Here is a 19138-nt window from a genome sequence, read left to right as displayed (position 1 = left end):
GAGTTCTAGGAAAAAATTAAAAATTTTAAAACATACATTATTATATCAATATATATATATATATATGTATAAGTAAATTTACATGATTATTAATTTATGATATTATTGGAATCATATTTTACATAGGGATTTCAAAAAAATTATTATCTTATTATCTTATCGAATTTTGTTATTTTTTACATTGTACCAACTTAGTACCTACAAAAATTATTAATTTATAGTGTTTATTAATTTATAGAGTATTAATTTATAGAGGTTTTAATGTATATACGATGCCTTTGGTGTAGTGAGGTTCGAATAAATTTGGAATTCGAATATGATAATACGACTATAAGGTCAGCCAATCTTCAACAGTGCTGATTATATTCTTCAATATACGATAGTGGTCAAAATTCCATTATTATTTTTATTCTTTGCTACATGCCTACATGAACTAAAAAACCATGCATGGTAAGAAGACTATTCTTATGTGACAACTGACAACTTTTTAAATTTCAATTAACTCAATACATGTACACATATCTCACTACACATGTCTATAAATACCTTCATCATGAGTAAGGGTTTTGCCACAACAAGATCACAAGACAATATGAGAGGTATAACAAAAAGACATAATGATGATGAGAGAGTCAGACCAATTGTATCATGGAGTCTTGCATGGAAGAATAGAGAATGAGGATGAGCCAAGGATTACTTGCCGATTTTTATCAACAAATCTTAACTGATTATGGTGGTTCGGCAAGTTGACTTTGGCTATGTTTCCTTCTCTTCTTTTCGATGTCAAACTCCAGATACTATCTATCCATATATCATCGATCATGCATCACGATTAGGTTGTAGTGTCACTGAAATGTGTGTTTTCATATACGTACGAGTACTTGGTGACTGCTGATAGCATATGCATTTTTTTTTGAAAAGTAGAAGTATAGCATTCATAGACCATTTAAACAGATGAATCATCCATACACCAGAAAAAACAAAAAACACTCAATTATTTCTCAAGAAGCATGTGCAAAGCGATAAAACAAACAAAAGAAAGAAAAGTGAAAACAACATAACTTTAGTGTTTCCTGCATTCATTTTGTTTAACACCAAAAATTTGTCTGAGCTTAAGGACTTGTTGATAAACTTTCTCAGATGTTAGGGGTAGATCATCATCCCAACAAAAGGTTCGGCCCAAAAAAAGCCCAAATAAACCTGAAAGAAAAGAGGGGTATTTTGGTCTTTTCGGAGGACGAACCAACACAGTTTCCTATAAATACGGGCGTACGATGTTCGAGGAAAGGGGATTGCTCGCAAAAGGAAAGAATACAGATAAGAAATACAATTTCTCTCGTCCAAAGTCTTAAGTCGACGAGCTACAAGCTCGTCTCCTGTACTAAGTTTCGTCATTTTAGCTCGTCTAAACCAAATTGTAGCCCGTACTTTTGTGCCTCGGCACCAATCTATAAAGAGGACTTCGACCTCTTTTTACCGAACTAAAACATTCTAATTGTGACCGATTTGGACATCAACAACATCAGACTCTTGCAATGAAGCAGCAACACTATTTCGTTCAACGCATCTCTTTCCCCAAGCCACGATCTTCGGACATGCAGCTTCTGACAGAGAAGTCACCACATTTCTAGAGTGCGTAGAACCAACTGTATAATGGGACAAGAACTATGTCTTCATAACCAAAGGTCTCTCCTCCAAAGTAAGATTTGTCTTCAAGCTCTCAAGAAAATCTTTTATGCCTTTGTCTTGTTCTTCTCCTTATCTTGTTTCCCCAAATCTTTCTTCCTGCATCAAATGATATCTGCATTTTGGTGAATGGAGTCAAAACCAAGTGGACATAAAACACAAACCGAACAAGAAACAGAGGAATTTGATAACAGAAATGCGTTAAATCTAGTTACCGTTTTATCAGCGAAGTCAGCGCCGAACCTTGCAGTGGCTCTAGACTGAGGATCAGTGGGCAAGAAAGAGGCAGCCCCACGTCTCATCAATAATAAAAATTTAGAGACTATTTTGCATATAAAACAGTTCAACTCTATTACAAAGACAAAAATAACAATTTTTTACTTTAGAGGTGGATACAGAAATGGGTTGGAATAGATTTTTACTTTTTAAAGAGTATAGTTGCAAATATAGAAATGAGTTGGAAATGCTTTAAGATCCAAAATTTTTGAATGTTTAGTGTAAGCCCATATTTAACTTGTTTATATTAAAGCCCTTACCTTCAAGGCTTCCGCATAAAACCCTAGCGTCTCTCATTTCCTCGTTCTTGTCACTTCTTCGCTTGTGTGCTCTCTTAATCACGAAAAATCATGGAATCAAAGCCAGAAGAACCTGTTGTTACTTACGTCTGCGGAGGTAATGCTCGAACCATCTTCTTCCTCTCGAAAATTTCTTCCAATTTTTGGTTTTAAAATCGGACAGGGTTTTCTTGGAACTCTTTCAACCCTAATCCTTTAGGCAATCTCATAATTGGCTTAGTTAGGAGGCATGCATGAATCAATCAGACTCTGTTTGATCTATTTGACTTGAGGTCTTTTTGAGGCTTTTGCTTAAATCAAGCTTCTCCCAAGCAGCCTCTCAGACATTAACTTGTTTGTCTGAATCATTTTGGTTTGTAAGATTGTGGTCAAGAGAACACTTTGAAGCGTGGAGATGTGTTCAAATGCAAAGAGTGTGAGTTCCGTGTTCTCTACAAGAAGCGTACTCGTATTGATCCAACAGACAAGAAGCCTAAAACACGGTACATACCGGCGAACTAAATACTAATCGTTAATCCTACCTTTTCATTGTTGATAAAATTCTGTAAAACTATATAACTTCTCAACGAAGTTTCCTGATCGGTGTTGTAATCCCTGACTGGCGATATCTACTCTGAAGTAATCTATCTCTCTTTTGCTGTGTTCTCTTCTCCCAATTGGTCAGCTTATTCGGTGAAAAAGGTTGTATCTATATAAGAGGAAGAGAGAAACTACCAAAAAGGGTACTTGCGAAATGCCTTGTAGGAATAGCTATCAGAAGAGTGAATTAGTGCTTTAGGATCTGATGAATCCTTAGTGGTAAGAGCTATGTTTGAACTAGTCTCTTTCTTTTCTCTTTGTGAGTTCTTCTCCTTACTCACCCCAACATGAGTAACTCCTCTCCGTTTCTCTTGACACTTGTCTATTACTTCGTACTCTCGCTTGTCTTGTCCTCAGTGTAACATTTATATCCGTGTTGCTTTTGGATTTCATCATAACCACAAGGACTTCTCCCTGCCATGAAGACCTTTCTCTCTCTTTTCACTCGTGGTACTTTTAGTTTGATCTCCCTCAAACACCATTTCATAGCCTTCGCATCTCTCCTCCCATGTTGCTTGTTTTGATGATTTTTTTACAATGTACTTTTAGACTCCCGTAGTCTTTAGCAACACGATCTGTCGAACCTGTAAAGCCATTTAGCAGAATAGCTTGTTAACTTTCCATGTTTTGGCAAAGAACTTGAAACGCAAGGAAGATTCTCTTGATTTGTTTGGTCTAAAGAGGAAAATGGGCTTTTATCATCGGTCAACTTTTTTTTTTTCATCTGTAAAAAAAAACTAGTTGTTAAAAACTTCAAATATACCTAAGCAAATGCCATTAAATTAGCATTCACCAAAATATATTTGAAAAAAAAAATGCATCTTAATGATATTACAATACTTTACCAATTACCACATGATACAAATATATATCTGGAGTTTGACATCGAAAAGAAGAGAAGGAAACAGAGCCAAAGTCAACTTGCCGAACCACTATAATCAGTTAAGATTTGTTGATAAAAATCGGCAAGTCATCCTTGGCTCATTCTCATTCTCTATTTTTCCATGCAAGACTCCATGATACAATTGGTGTGATGACTCCTATCATCATCAATTCCTTTTTGTACCTCTCATATTGATTAGTGATCTTGTTGTGGCAAAGTTCTTACTCATGATGAAGGTATTTATAGACATGTACATGTAGTGAGATAGATATGTGTGCATAAACTTTTATCAATATTATTAGAAATAATGTTATCTTTTATGTTTTGATCAACCAGAATAGTCTTATGTATGCATGGTTTTAGAATTTTAGTAAATCAGGCAAAACAATAATCGAATTTTGACCACAACCGTATATTGAAGAATATAATTACTTTAGAAGATTGGCTGACCTTTATATTATCATATTCGAATTCCTATTTTGTATGAATAGTTAATATTCGTACCTCGCTACTTTCAAAGACATATCGTAAATGTCTGCGACATAAAATTCCACCTGTCGTACTTCTCTTTTTACGATTAGACTCATAATTTTGTGGTTGATTATGACAGAAGAAGTTATCGATCTTCTCACAAAATATTGCCGACCAAATCGTCTTTTTTTTTTTTTTTTTTTCTCAATGTCGACAAAATCATCTTAGTTTAAACATAAGTTTTGGGTTTTGGTTTGAGATTTTATAAGTGAAAAATAATTTTTTTTTGCAATTTTTATTTCTTAATTTCGAGATTGATATTGCATTTTTTTTTGTAACTTGAAAGTTTAAAAAAAAAACATTCCCTAAAATTCTCTACTATATTTGTTTTTATTGTTTTGTGAAAAAATTTAAATGAATCCCCTATATAATAAAACAGCAGTTGATATGTCTATATTTTGCATCTTCTTAGCATGCATTTGTCATACATTTAGTTATTTTGCATCATTTTAGAACCTCTTTTATACACTTTGCATGTTTAGAAAGTTTTTGCATTATCCTTGCATGCATTGTGCATTTCAAAGTATTTCAGGTGTTTAGGAGACGTCGGAGACGCACACGATCGAGCCACTCTCAGCGGCCACAATCGAGCCACTCTCAACCTCCACAATCGAGCCACTCTTAGGGCACCAGTCGGACCACTCAATCGATCCATCACTCGAGCCACCGGTCTAGGGATTCAGCTTTTGACGTCTTCATAAAAGTTGTACAGAATTGAGTCATCTTTCCAATGCCGTTTATTTCAAGCCAATCGGAGGTGTAGTTCAAGAGTTATCATTGTTTTAGTAGATGCGTATACACCTAGCTCGAGCCACTTTCACCGACCACGCTCGAGCCACTTTCACCGACTATGCTCGAGCCATTTTCACTCGCAAGACTCGACTCACTCCTACTCACACCAATTGAGCCACTGGACGCACACGGACGAAATCACGCATGCCAGGAAGACGCTCCGTCTGACACGCTTCAGGAGACTCCTAAACCAAGACTTAACAAAATGTATATATAGTAAAAACTTAACAAACGACAGGAGACTCCTACTCACATCTTATCTTTTATTCTCGTTTTGTTCTTAAGGTTCTACCTAGCCATCTAAAACGTTTGAGACTTTGTATCCAGATATCTTTTAATCCATTTAGTTTTTGCATTTGATTTCTTCTGCAAAGTTGTTCATCTCATTCTTGTCTATCTTATTATGCTTTGTTCAATATTTTCTGGATTTATGTCTTTGGTGATGATTTCCGGATCTGAGTAGTGCTAGAGTTCTTGGGGATAAGATAGATTAGGTGGAGGATCTTAGGATGTAGAGTGTTTAAGCTTGATTTGTATGATTCCCTTCTGGACTAGTGTTAGAATTACTAGTTTCTCTCTGATTAAGGAAGTAGGTTCGAGACATTATTACACCCAACAGGTGTTTGATGAAATGTCTGACCTACTAGTGCCAGAGACTTACGTTCCTAGCCTAAGAGATTAGTTGTCTAGGATGTTTGTTGACGTGAATGAACTTGTTTTTCATGCCATGCTTGATTATGTTTCTCTAGCGAGAGCTAGGTATGGAAGTGGTTGAGTCTGAGTAGCTTTTGCCAAGAGATTGGATTAGCTAAGTTGTGATGTTCATTGTTTAGGGATAGTTTGCTTGTCGTATGTTAAACACTCTGTAGACTAGGAGACTCCACCGACATCAATTACTCCCATCCTTAGGACTTTTATCTTTTTGATTGATATTACATTCCTGAGACTGTTTCGTTTGTTCATGCTTAGAATCGTTTTCGGTTTCACTTATTCTTGTTCGCTTCTTGTCATACATTTTCGTTTCTAGTTCTGTGACTCATTTCCGTTTTTCATTCTGATCACTCTAGGATTGTTAGACATAAAAACACTCTTTTTGAATTGGCTTAACTTGTGATTTCTTGATTGCATCATGAGTGGTAGCAACATCCCATTTGGATTGACACCTTAAGTACTACAACTGCATAAGGTTAATTGAACCTACTAGGAGACACACAAAAATCTTAGTATCAAAACTACACAACTTTTTTTTGTAGACTATATAATTTTTATAAGTTGATTACAAAATAGGTTATACATTAAATATAGATTGGTTACAAAAAACGTTATAAATTAATTGGTTAATCCATGGACTATATGAATACACTTAAGAATATCCTACAGAATATTTTAAAAGAGAATATTCCAATGATTTATACAATTTTCTAAATAAAATCTTTAGTATTCCATGTATTGTTACAAAATATATACTGTTAGGCATAAAAATATATTATTAGGCGTAAAAAGAAATAAAATTTTGGCAATTTATCACACTTAATCGTGATTTCCGAGATCTTATTGTGCAACTGAAAATAAAATCTTACCTAAGCACATGTCATATTAAAAAACTTTCACCAAACATGTTCAAAAATTAAAATAAAAACAAACAACAAACATAATCATTTCTCATACATAAAATTACAAAATTAACAATACAAAATTTACAAAATAGATATTTTTTTCAAGTCATTATATTTAACATATGATTTTATTGCATAATGTTTTATCCAAAAAAAACTTTTTAAAAATAATCATATAAATTATATTTTATTCTAAAATTATAATATAAATAAAAATAATTTCAATCCGTGCTCTAGCACGGGTATTAATCTAGTTTCATTGTTTGTTTTGGCAATGTCGATAGGCAACAACTAAAGAATTAATATTTAGTAGTTCATATTTAAGAAACAATGGGATATACATATACAATTCTATAAACCAAAAGAAAAAAAAGAAGTTCATGACATTTTTTGTGATAGACACAAACGAAGCTGCTCTCTTGATTTGCTTCAGGGTAAAATCTTATTTTTTAAAGTTTTCGTTTATGAATGTTCATACGTAGTGTAAGGGTTAAATATAGAAATCGTGTAATGTCACGGATATGTTCCAAACTTCCAATCAAATGCATTAATTAATGTGTTACTAGTGAAGCTTGTGCTATTGAATTCGATAGTAGATACTCGATTACATGTTTTACTTTGATTTATCGAATTCGATGGTAGATAAATGTTTTATTTGAAATCTGAGATTTGTGTTTGGTTTTTGAAAACGAGAAAAAAGCTAATGAAGACACAGGTGATTAACTCGTGCAATTAGAGGTTTGAAATCTAAACAATGATATTCGCTTTCGCACGAATTCTAAAATTTTCTTATTTGACTATGATACTATAGAAAAGAAAATGAGAAAATTGTGTGGTAAATGAGTATTTAATTTAAATTATAAAGAAAAAATGAAATGAGTGATTACAAAGTTGACCAAAAAAATGTTTTAATGTTCCGAATAATCTTATCTTACCTTGGTCCGGCTGAATTGGTATCTTTTCGTCCAATCGGATAGGACATTTCATAATGTCATGATGTGATCCATCAATAGATAGAATAAATATTAACTTTGCTGGTTTAATTAGTTTACTAAATTTATCCACGAGCTTGTCTTTAAGAGTTAACCTCAAACGAGATTGGATTGCTTTCACACACATGTACAACCAAACTAACATGAGAAGGAAAGAACAATGGTTACAACTTGGAAGGACCATCAAACATCCAAACACTAAAGCGAAGCTCAGGGTGCGATATACCTTGAAGTTGCCACGAGCAATCAAGAGCCGAGACCAGGCCTCAAACCCCAAACAAACACTGCCTACGTTCAGCGACTCCGTTGACGAAAACACGTAATGATCCTTCAACTAAACAAACATGCAACTAGTGAGCTCCTTTGACGATAAGATGAGTTTCCAATATATTCTCATCTTAAAAGGCAAATCTAGAATTTTCTATGTGTATTCCATTTTTGTCAACATTTATATTCCATTTTATCCAAAAAAAAGAACGAAATTAGTGGGCACTTTTAAAAAAAATGAATATTGTAAATAGTCTTTCAGGTTTGTTAGACGATCGATAACTTCTTTTTGTCGATCAACCACAAGAATATATGAGTCGAATACTAAGAAATTACGACATGTGGGATTTTGTGTCGCAGACTATATACGATGCCTTTGGTTAGTGAGGTTCGAATAAATTTGGTATTCGAATATGATAATACGACTATAAGGTCAGCCAATCTTCAATAGTGATTATATTGTTCAATATACGATAGTGGTCAAAATTCCATTATTATTTTTATTTTTTGCTCCATGCACTAAAAGAACCATGCATATATAGTAAGAAGACTATTCTTATGTGACAACTGACAACTTTTAAAATTTCAATTAAATTAATACATGTACACATATCTCACTACACATGTCTATAAATACCTTCATCATGAGTAAGGGTTTTGCCACAACAAGATCACAAGACAAATATGAGAGGTATAACAAAAAGACATAATGATGATGAGAGAGTCACACCAACTGTATCACAGAGTCTTGCATGGAAAAATAGAGAATGAGGATGAGCCAAGGATGACTTGCCGATTTTTATCAACAAATCTTAACTGATTATGGTGGTTCGGCAAGTTGACTTTGGCTCTGTTTCCCTCTCTTCTTTTCGATGTCAAACTCCAGATACTATCTATCCATATATCATCGATCATGCATCATGATTAGGTTGTAGTGTCACTGAAATGTGTTTTTCATACACGTACTAGTACTTGGTGGCTGCTGATAGCATTTGCATTTTTTCTGGAAAAATAGATGTATAGAACATAAAACATTCATAGACCATTTAAACAGATGAATCATACATACACCAGAAAAAAAAAACACACTCAATTATTTCTCAAGAAGCATGCGCAAAGCGATAAAACAAACAAAGACAAAAGAAAGAAAAGCGAAGACATAACAAGCCTTTGTTTTTAGTGTTCCCTGCATTCATTTTGTTCAACATTAAAAATCTGTCTGAGCTTAAGGACTTGTTGATAAACTTTCTCAGATTCAGGCAATGAATCAGCAACACTTTTGCGTTCAACACATCTCTTTCCCCAAGCCACGATCTTAGGACATGCAGCTTCGACAGAGAAGTCACCACATTCCTCGAGTGCGTGAAACCAACTGTAGAATGGGACAAGAGCTATGTCTACATAACCAAAGGTCTCTCCTCCAAAGTAAGTTTTGTCTCCAAGCTCATTTTCAAGAACCTTCAAGCTCTCAAAAAACTCTTCTATGCCTTTGTCTTGTTCTTCTCCTTTCTTGTTTCCCCAAATCTTTCTTCCTCCATCAAATGATATCTGCATTTTGGTGAATGGAGTCAAAACCAAGTGGACATAAAACACAAACAGAACAAGAAACAGAGGAGTTGATAACAGAAATGCGTTAACAATAATTACCGTTTTATCAGCGTAGTCAGCCCAGAACCTTGCAGTGGCTCTAGATTGAGGATCAGTGGGCAAGAAAGAGGCAGCCTCGGTCCACGTCTCGTCGATGTACTGAACCTGGACAAGCGATTCACAGATTGGTATGTTGTTGTGGATAAGAACAGGGACTTTCTCGTGAACAGGGTTTGATTTCAACAAAAGCTCACTCTTGTTCCACAGATCTTCCTCTTGAACCTCGAACTCAACTCCTTTCTCCCTCAGCGCAATCTTCGTCCTCATCGCGTAAGGACTTGCCCAGAAATCCAAAACCACAACTTTGCCGTTCTCTTTCCCCATTGTTGGTTCTACAAAAGCTCCTTGACACAAACTACTAGCCAAAACCATATATATATACACACACACACACACCACACACTCATGTATGAAATTAATAAATGGATATGGTGAAGACGTGAGAAAGGGATTGGAGTAAACAAATTTAAGAATGTGCTGTCTATGAGATCGTGAAATCAACTCAAAGTTTAAACCTTTCGATGGATTAAAGTTGACTTATAATACAACGACTTAATATGAGGAAATACAACTGATATTAACTATATAAAATGTAAGATGAACAAATATCCTTGTACCATAAACTCTCAATCTCTTGTTTTCTCCAATGCATTAAGTTTCAGAGCAGCACTACAAAAATCACAAAAACAGATGAGAAAACTTGAACCGAGTCAAAAACATTCAAAATAGAAGGAAAATAATTTCTTGGTATCAGAAAAATTGATCTTTAGACTTCATTTGTTACTTCATAAACAATGCTGCTGGTGTTTATGCAAGATTGATATATGGTTATTCTTCTTTATTAGGTGGATATGGTAGACATGTTAATGTCTTACTAATAGTGTATGTGTAGAACTAGAAACTTTCAAAACATAGAGCTTTATATAAGAGATAATATATGTTAGCCTTTTGGGGAATCTTGAAAATAAAGTATTGAGGATGAATGATAATAAACCTGTTGAGGCAATATCGTTTTCCGGTTGGGCGTGGACCGTCATCAAAGACATGGCCAAGATGAGCGTTACAAACAGCACATACAACTTCTTGTCTAGGCATGAAGATGATAGAAAGGTCTAGTTTTGTCTTCACATTGTTTCCAATTGGTTTGTAATAAGATGGCCACCCTGTTCCACTATCAAACTTTGTTGATGAACTGCAAGAAATCATCACTTTGATCAATTAATAAACCATTCATTCATATGGAAACATAATCAACATATAGAAGTACAATTTCAAATTCACACCAATAACACAACTTACTCAAATAAGGGCGTATCGCAACATATACAATTGTATACTCCTGGTGTCTTCGAGTTCCAATACTCCCTGAAAAAAAACAAAAGAAGAGAGTACTCATTGAATTGTACGAAGATGTCAACTCCATAAACTTCAATCATTCATTGCATACCCAGTGAAGGCTCTCTCTGTTCCTTTTTGCCTAGTGATGTAGTACTGTTCCGGTGTAAGCCGTTTCTTCCACTCATTTTCACTTAGAGAAGCAAAGTCACTCTTCTCAGCCTCTGCACCATCATAAGAAAACTCTCAAAATCTTACAACTACGCTAACAAGTTATCTGAAGAACATGGCATTGAAAGCAATACTGTCCACACAAACAATAAGTTCTTGAGTCTCTCTCACTAACTTCTCAGAACTAATTGATTAAACTTGCTGCCCTAAATCTCTCTTCCCAAACAAGAAAGATAACAACTTGATTAAGGCCAAATCAGTTGATGGACAAAACTCGTTAACCTAACTAAACCCACTAAGAAAGCAACCATTTTTTCCGCAAATTAAAAATAAAGGTTCAACTTTTATAAAAAGAACCTTGGACGTTGTCTGGTTTCTGAGAAGAACTAGAGGAACCCATGGAACGAACAGAGAGACTCAAGTTTCTGGGTTTTGAAAGAGAACGACAAGCGAACCCAGAAAGATACGGCTTAGAGAAGGGGTTGAGCCTTGTTCTTGCTGAGACGAAGCTTGATTGTATGGTTAAACCACTAGAAGAAGCCATCACACAACCCAATCACCTACTCAGTATATAATGGTTGTCGCCGAAACTTGTTCTTCAATAAACAACACAATTTGAACAAGTCTTTTTCTTCTGTGAACGGAAGAAGGGGACACGTGGCACGTCGAGGATGCGAGATGAGATCTGGAACTCTAGCTGCCACGTCGACGCATTCGTGCCATGTAACGAATTTTTCAAAGGTAACCGTTATTGGGCTTTTTAGTGTACTTGTGAATTGTGATAATCCCATTACAAAATCGAGATTCGAGAGAACATGTTTTTTTTTGCTCGTACGGGTAACCATTAGAAAAACAAAAATAACATGAATAAAACAAATAATACAGAATAGAATAAACAGTTTTTAAGAAATAAAAAAAAATTTTGCAGAGAAAAAACAAAGTAGTAAATGGTAATCAAACAATAAAAATATCTTTTTAAATATATTAAATATTAAATAAATCAAATTCAATAGTACTACTAATTTTAGTTCTAATGTATATACAATGAATTTTACATTTGCTTTTAAAATAAAATTTGTAAATTAATCTTTTTTTTGTCAATTTTAAATTAAATTTTAGATATGTCATATTAAATATTAATATTTAATATTAACCTACAAATCAATTTTAAAGGTAATTTAAAAAATATTTTTAGTTTTTATTTACGATATAAACATGAGTCTCTTAAATTTATTTAACTATTCATATAGTATTCAAATAGAGCCTTAAGATTAGTTTAACATGAAATTCATATCAAAATTATTTTTTCTATCAATAAATTATGAAAATATGAAAATTGTTATATTACAAAATTGAAATATTATTAATAAACATATTTTTTCTTTATTTTAAAATATAAAAACGAATTTTAATATTTGTTCATGTTTCTATTCCATTTGTTCCTCATCAATTTTGGAGAGGAACATTTTTGTTCTATTGTTTTTTATTTTTTGAAGAATGTAGTGGAAATTTTTTTACTATCAAATGGTAAAAAATTTGTGAAATAAAGAGGACTATCACATTCCTCCTCATTCTTTTCCTAAATTGTGGTCACCACCTGAAGCCTTTGTTTTTTGGACATATACAAATATTTGACGTAACAAAAAAAATGTTCACACGAAGGTTTTAAATTTAGCCCTGGACATTCGGGTACTCGGGTCGGATTCGGATCAGCTAGTAAGGGAGTGTAGAACCCAATAGAATAAATAGAAAACTTCGGTTTGGTTATGGTTTGGGTATTGTCGAGTTTGGGTTTGTGACTCTGTTCGGATATGAAATCTCAGAACCGATAAAAACCCAATTTTTTCGGACACACATACCCGCAATTTTATTTGGATACTCGGAAATTTTTGGATAAATAACCCCGGTTTCGGGTAAATACCTGAATTTTTGAGTAAAAATTTCAGATAAAAATTCGGGTATTCAAAAAAAAAACTCATGTATTCAGATATAACATTGTTTTTATATCATTATATTTCAAATATTTTCGGATTCGGTTTCGGTTCGAATTCGGATTTTCGGATTAAGGAGTTTAGGACTCAATAGAATAAATATAAAATTTTGGTTTCGGATTCGGTCAGGTTTTTAGGTCGTTCCTATTGAGGTATAAGGTTCAATGTTTTTAACCCAGGGCCAGTTTTATCACACAACACATTTCATCACCTTCAAGGTTATTAAAAGTCTACATAGGCTATGTTAGTCGTATATATTATGGCTCACTAAACAAACATTTAAGATTATTAGTTATCCCCTATATAATAAAATGGAAGTACAAAATATTGTTTTGTAGACTATATAATTTTAATAAGTTGGTTACAAATAGGTTATATAGATTAAGTTTTATATTATTTGTATAGTCTGGATTTATTATTTCCAAAAATCTTAAAAATAATATTCTAAATAATCATTTGATATCATCTAATTTACCATATTAAGTTCTTTTATTAAATTATTTATCAAATAAAATCCTTTGATATCTAACTTAACATATTAATCTGTTAATTATTATTATTATATTTCACCTCTCATCTTTATATCTGAGTCTATTTTGTGAAACAAATAAATTTTCATCTAATTTATCATAATTAAAAATAGTTTTATTTCCGGAAATATCATAAGTTGAATTTTTAAAAACAAATATAAATGATTCAATCTATAAAATATTCAATTTTTATTAATATTAGTCTTTAAAATAATATCTATTGAATTAAAAAAAATTACTTAGTAACGGGTCAAAATATGAATATTTAAATTCAATTTCATACTTTTGTTGAATTTTATAATTTTATATAATATAATGAACTTTAAATAATTTATTTTGAAATATTTTTAAAATATTGAAACTTGATATTAAATTTAGAAACTATAAACACTCTAAATTGGTTTGTTATAGCAATGTCAATAATATGTCACTATAATATGAAAGAATTTTAAAAAACCAAGTATATTAAAACAAAAAGTATAAAAATATATTAAATTACTCATAATATAACAGCTCGCTTTTTAAAAACCAAATTCACGAAATTATGTCTTATAATGACATTCAAGTCATGAGGTAGAATATAAATTGTTGAAATAACTTCGCATACATAAACTAATATAACATATTAAAATTTTATTTTAAAATAGAAAATATACAAAATTTTGCATAAAATAAAATTTAACCAGTGTTATAGCACGAGTAATTATCTAGAATCATTAACAATATAAAACTTACAAAATAAATATTTTTTTTCAAGTCATCATATTTAACATGATTTTATTTCATAATATTTTATCCAAAAAAAACTTTTAAAAACAATCACATGAATTACATTTTATAAAAAAAAATACAATATAAATAAAATGAATTTCATCCCGTGCTCTAGCACGGATCTTAATCTGGTATGCTTTATTTGCTTAAACAGTTACAGAGACAATCAAGATTAGTAGACTATTGATGAGAGAACATTTAATATTATTAGAGTTTTTTTTTTAAACATCTTACTTTACTTTATTAATTGAATCAGAGATTACATAATTGTTTGTAAGGAATACAAGTACAACCAAAACATAATTAAACTTAAGATGAAGAAAATCCAACAGAACAAGTGAAGTAGTCGATGCTTTCTTTTGTAAGCCTTATACGTTAATAGATTATTAAATTTATTGTTTTCCTTCTTTGTCTTTTTCTTCAATCCGATATGATTGTCTAATTTAGCTATTGTTCTTTTGACGAAACTCCATTTAACTTTAAAATGATCAATGGTACCTATCCATCTGTTCCCAACAAAACATCTCGACGAGATGACATCTTTCTTGGTTATAACTAATACCCATAATTGTTTTGCATCTCTGATTCTCCACACCGATTCTTCTCTGCTTCTAATGCTTGATATTCCTAGATCCCAAATTTGTCGACCAATGCACCACTCAGATCGAGATTTATCGATCGTTGTAGTTATCACATCATGAAAGGCTTCGTTATCATATGCCTTTGGAATCACTTGTAATTGCTCATCACACCGAATCGTTGGATCTAGTGTGGGAATATCAAACGAACGGTGGTTGATTCCAGTAGGAATCCTTACACTGTCGCAGAAGAACATAACAGCCATCACCCAAATGGTGAGAAATAACCTTTCTCTCGCCGACACCAACACATGGGAAAACTTTTCGCATCCATTGGGAAAGAATACACAAATCGAAGTAAACCACTTTCGAAACCTTAAAAACACCGTGAGGAAAACAAATAAAGTAGTTAAGAATTTTAGAGAGAAACCGTTGAGAATTGAAGTCATAGGATCTCGGGAAGATATGAGCGGCCACCGTAGGGGAAATGCCATGATCACCTTCCGATCACCTTAAAAAAACGGTTGTGAACTAGAAAAAACAAATACAGGAAGTAAAAGTATAAAGGAAAGGAAAAGCATAGAGAAGAAGTAGTACGGTCGGCGCCGGCCGGAGAATACAACGGAGGAGTTTAGGTTCTATGAACAGTCGCCTTCTTTTATACTTTTAATATTATATTGTAAAAATTTTAGAATATGATTTCGACTTTTAAGTTTTAAAATTTGGTAATTTTTATACAAATTCTGATAACTTTTAACTAGCTACTCTTATTTTGGGTGTGAAAAATTATCATGTAATTGAGTTACTCATCCTATGATTTGATATAACACCAAATTCCGGTTTCTCCAATTAAATTGTAATTTTAACACTAAAACTACGTTTATTAATCCAACCATATAACCATATTTAATTAATTAGTAGAGTTTGTAATAATATTTTTAATATTAAGAAATTTAAGTGTAAAAGTTATATTACTTGAAAAAAAATTGAACTAGTGAAGCCAAACTTACTAACCAAAGGCGATACAATGGATATAACACCAAGCTCGATTATTCTCCATTGTATTATAATTTTAACACTTAAACTTTTTTTTATTAATCCAACCATTAATAAAATAATAATCATAATTAATTATTGTCTAATTTGTAAAAAAAAAAAATTTAGAGTGATATATTTATATTTGAGATTTTTTTTTGGTTGTCGAATTAATATTAAAAAATTTAAGTGTGAAAATTATATTACTTGAAAATAGATTAAACTAGTGATGTCAAACTTACGAACCAAAGGCTATGCAATGAATATGACACCAAGCTCGATTATTCTCTACTGTATTATAATTTTAACACTCAAACTTCTTTTTATTAATCCAACCATTAATAATCATAATTAATTAGTGTCTAATTGTAATATTTTTTTTTTAATTTAGAGTGATATATATTATATTGTGTTTGAGATTTCTTTTTTTTTGGTTGTCGAAACAATATTAAAAAATTTAAGTGTGAAAATTAAATTACTTGAAAAAAGATTGAACTAGTGATGCCAAACTTACGAACCAAAGGCGATGCAATGGATAGGACATCGAGATCGGTTATTCTCCATTATATTATAATTTTAACACTCAAAATTCTTTTTATTAATCCAACTATTTATAAGCAACCATATTTAATAAATCACTCAAATTAATATGGAATTCTAATAATATAAAGTTGTGTGAAATACATCCTTGGAGAACCGGTTTGAGGCGGTTTGCAATAATTTTCGATATTACTTTGTAGATCAAATTGCAGCAGCTGATTGGTCTATAGTCTCCAAGACTACATGCCTCCGAGGATTTTGGAATAAGGGCAATCTTAGTTGTATTGAAATCTTTGAGCAACCTTCCGTTCCTGAAGAACTCCTTTACAGCTGAGACAACATTAGCGCCAACAACACTCCAGGATGAACGGAAGAATTCGACTGAGTATCCATCAGGTCCCGGACATTTGTCAAGGGGCAGAGAGAACACTGTCTTAACGACTTCTTCCTCAGTTACCTCTTTTTGCAGATCAGTCTTCTGGAGCTCCGAGCATCTAAAAGATATCAGTTCCGCCAGCTCCTCAACTGAGCATGGCGACTGAGGTAAATTTGTGCAGCCAAGAATCTCTTCAAAGTAAGACACATCATGCTCTTTGATCTCTGGTCCTATCTGGAACTTTCTTCCACTTTGGTCCATGAGGTAGTGAATATGATTACGATTTAACCGTTGAGCAAGGGACCTGTGGAAGAAAGCCGTGTTCCTGTCACCGAGATGCATCCATTTAATTCTAGAGCGCTGACGAAAGAACTTTTCTTCTGCGGCGCTTAGCACTTTCCATTTAGCTCTGATCACATGTTCCTCACTTGGCAAATCAGGGTTAGGGTTAGCTAGGAGCCGCTTATGCAACTCTGCCAATTTTGCTTCCTCAGCCTTCACCCGTTCGGAGATTCCACTATAGTGCCGCTTATTCAACCTACGGAGAGTCGGCTTCAGCAGTTTAAGAGATCTGGCAACCTTGAACTGGATAGAGCCTTGGATATGATCACTCTTCCATGCCTGAGCGACATCGTGAGCATAGTCTGGGTGGTCCACAATGTGGTGAAAGAACTGGAACGGTCTGCTCACGAAACGCGTCAGTGAAGGAACACAAAACCATATGGGGCAGTGATCAGATTGCTGGGGATCCAAGAATTCCGCATAAGCATCTGGAAAGGCGCTCGCCCAGTGATACTTAACCAAAGCATGATCAATTCTTTTGGCAATAGTGTCCCCTTCGCTGCTATTCCACCATGAGTACGTGTGACCCTTAGTTTGTACTTCAAAGAGCTCCGCATCCTGCATCGCCAAGTTCAGATCATCTATGCCCGTTGTATCAACATCTTGAGTGAGGTGATGAGAGTGTTGAGAAGTTCTAATTATCTGGTTGAAGTCGCCCAAAACAGCCCAAGGATGCGTAGAGACCGGAGAGGAGAAGATATGAAATCAGCATTGATATAAGATAGCGAAACACCAGACTTTTCTATCTGCTGATGTGTGTGTTTTTAAAAGGGGGCTCTCCTAGTAGCATTGGTGCTCCTTGGGATCAATCATTATACAATTCCTAAACAGATAATGCGAGTTACCTAAAACCAGGGAAAACACAGCTCTGCAACGTCCTTCATCTGTCCAACAGATACGATCGAAATCAAGCAAAAAGGAAAAAAGAAGAGAGTTTAGGGAAGAGGGATAGAAGAAAACAAACCTCCGCCCGGAGAGCTTTTCTCTACCGGAGCTTCGTCGGAGGGTTTAATTAAGAACGGAACACAAGTAAACAAAGAGAAGAGCTCGTTAACTAATGGAAAAATTGGAAATTATATTATGTTGACAAAAATTTTAAAAATGGAAATTATCTTTAAATTTACAAAATACAAAATATTACCGTTACATACTTTCCTTACGGTTTAAAAAGGTTACCGTTGATACTTCTTGTAAAGCAAACCAGCTGTATATGATTATGATGTTAGTAATAATTAATTACTATAAATTAAATTATAATAAACCCAAACTCTCTTTATGCATCAGATCAGAGCTAAGATGCATAATAAATGATGCAAATCAAATCTCAATAGTTCTATAAAGAAAAATTCAGTCTGATCACTCGTTAACCGGAACTACGTCGTCCCATCTTGGATTAGAGTATAACTACAGTAAAACCTCTATAAATTAATACTCTATAAATTAATAAACACTATAAATTAATAAATTTTGTTGGTCCCAAGTCGGGCCAGTGTAAAAATTAACAATATTCGATAAGATAATAAGATAATAATTTTTTCGAAATCTTCTTATAAAATATGGTCCCAATAATATCATAAATTAATAATTATGTAAATTTATATATATATATATACTGATATAATAGTGTATGTTTCTCCTAAAGCTCAATTCTATAGAACAATTGTAATGTTGTATTTTCAACCTATAATAATATCTCTAAAATATTTTATAACATGTCATACAAATAATTAAAATTTAAAGTTTTAATTTTTAGATATGCATCATTTACAATTTGATAATTTGACAGATTATTAAAATAGGAGAATTGATATTATTATTCATAGATTTGAATTTATGTGTCTCATGTGTATAAGTCAATTTGTCTATAATATTTGTAATTTATTGTAAATAGTGCTTTCTAA

The 19138-nt window shown here is 32.9% G+C and overlaps 3 protein-coding genes, 1 long non-coding RNA gene and 1 other non-coding gene across 5 annotated transcripts; 2 read left to right on the top strand and 3 right to left on the bottom strand.

Annotated features, from left to right (window-relative positions):
• Positions 1-2239: 2239 nt before the first annotated feature.
• On the top strand, positions 2240-2913 carry LOC109128824 (uncharacterized). The gene is made up of 2 exons (XR_002035131.2): positions 2240-2358; positions 2623-2913. It is a non-coding gene; the product is annotated as an uncharacterized LOC109128824 (long non-coding RNA).
• On the top strand, positions 2471-2590 carry LOC147928935 (small nucleolar RNA U19). Its single transcript, XR_015581243.1, has one exon. It is a non-coding gene; the product is annotated as a small nucleolar RNA U19 (small nucleolar RNA).
• Positions 2914-8937: 6024 nt separating the features above from the next.
• Positions 8938-9940, bottom strand: LOC104742888 (glutathione S-transferase U28). Its single transcript, XM_010463972.3, has 2 exons — positions 9569-9940; positions 8938-9469 (listed from the first exon to the last, which is right to left on the bottom strand). Exons 1-2 carry the CDS (start codon positions 9938-9940, stop codon positions 9098-9100), a joined length of 744 nt encoding a protein of 247 aa, XP_010462274.1. The 3' UTR covers positions 8938-9097.
• A 125-nt stretch (positions 9941-10065) lies between these two features.
• LOC104742887 (peptide methionine sulfoxide reductase B1, chloroplastic) lies at positions 10066-11863 on the bottom strand. Its single transcript, XM_010463971.3, has 5 exons — positions 11432-11863; positions 11016-11127; positions 10868-10933; positions 10563-10760; positions 10066-10237 (listed from the first exon to the last, which is right to left on the bottom strand). Exons 1-5 carry the CDS (start codon positions 11616-11618, stop codon positions 10195-10197), a joined length of 606 nt encoding a protein of 201 aa, XP_010462273.1. The 5' UTR covers positions 11619-11863; the 3' UTR covers positions 10066-10194.
• Positions 11864-16586: 4723 nt separating this feature from the next.
• On the bottom strand, positions 16587-17801 carry LOC147928934 (uncharacterized). The gene has a single exon (XM_087486324.1). It carries the CDS (start codon positions 17799-17801, stop codon positions 16587-16589), a length of 1215 nt encoding a protein of 404 aa, XP_087342450.1.
• Between the last annotated feature and the right edge of the window lie 1337 nt (positions 17802-19138).

This window comes from Camelina sativa, chromosome 14 (genome assembly GCF_030686135.1).
Source record: "Camelina sativa cultivar CO46 ecotype springtype chromosome 14, ASM3068613v1".
Classification (NCBI taxonomy): domain Eukaryota; kingdom Viridiplantae; phylum Streptophyta; class Magnoliopsida; order Brassicales; family Brassicaceae; genus Camelina; species Camelina sativa.
This window is presented reverse-complemented; position numbering and strand designations above follow the sequence as displayed.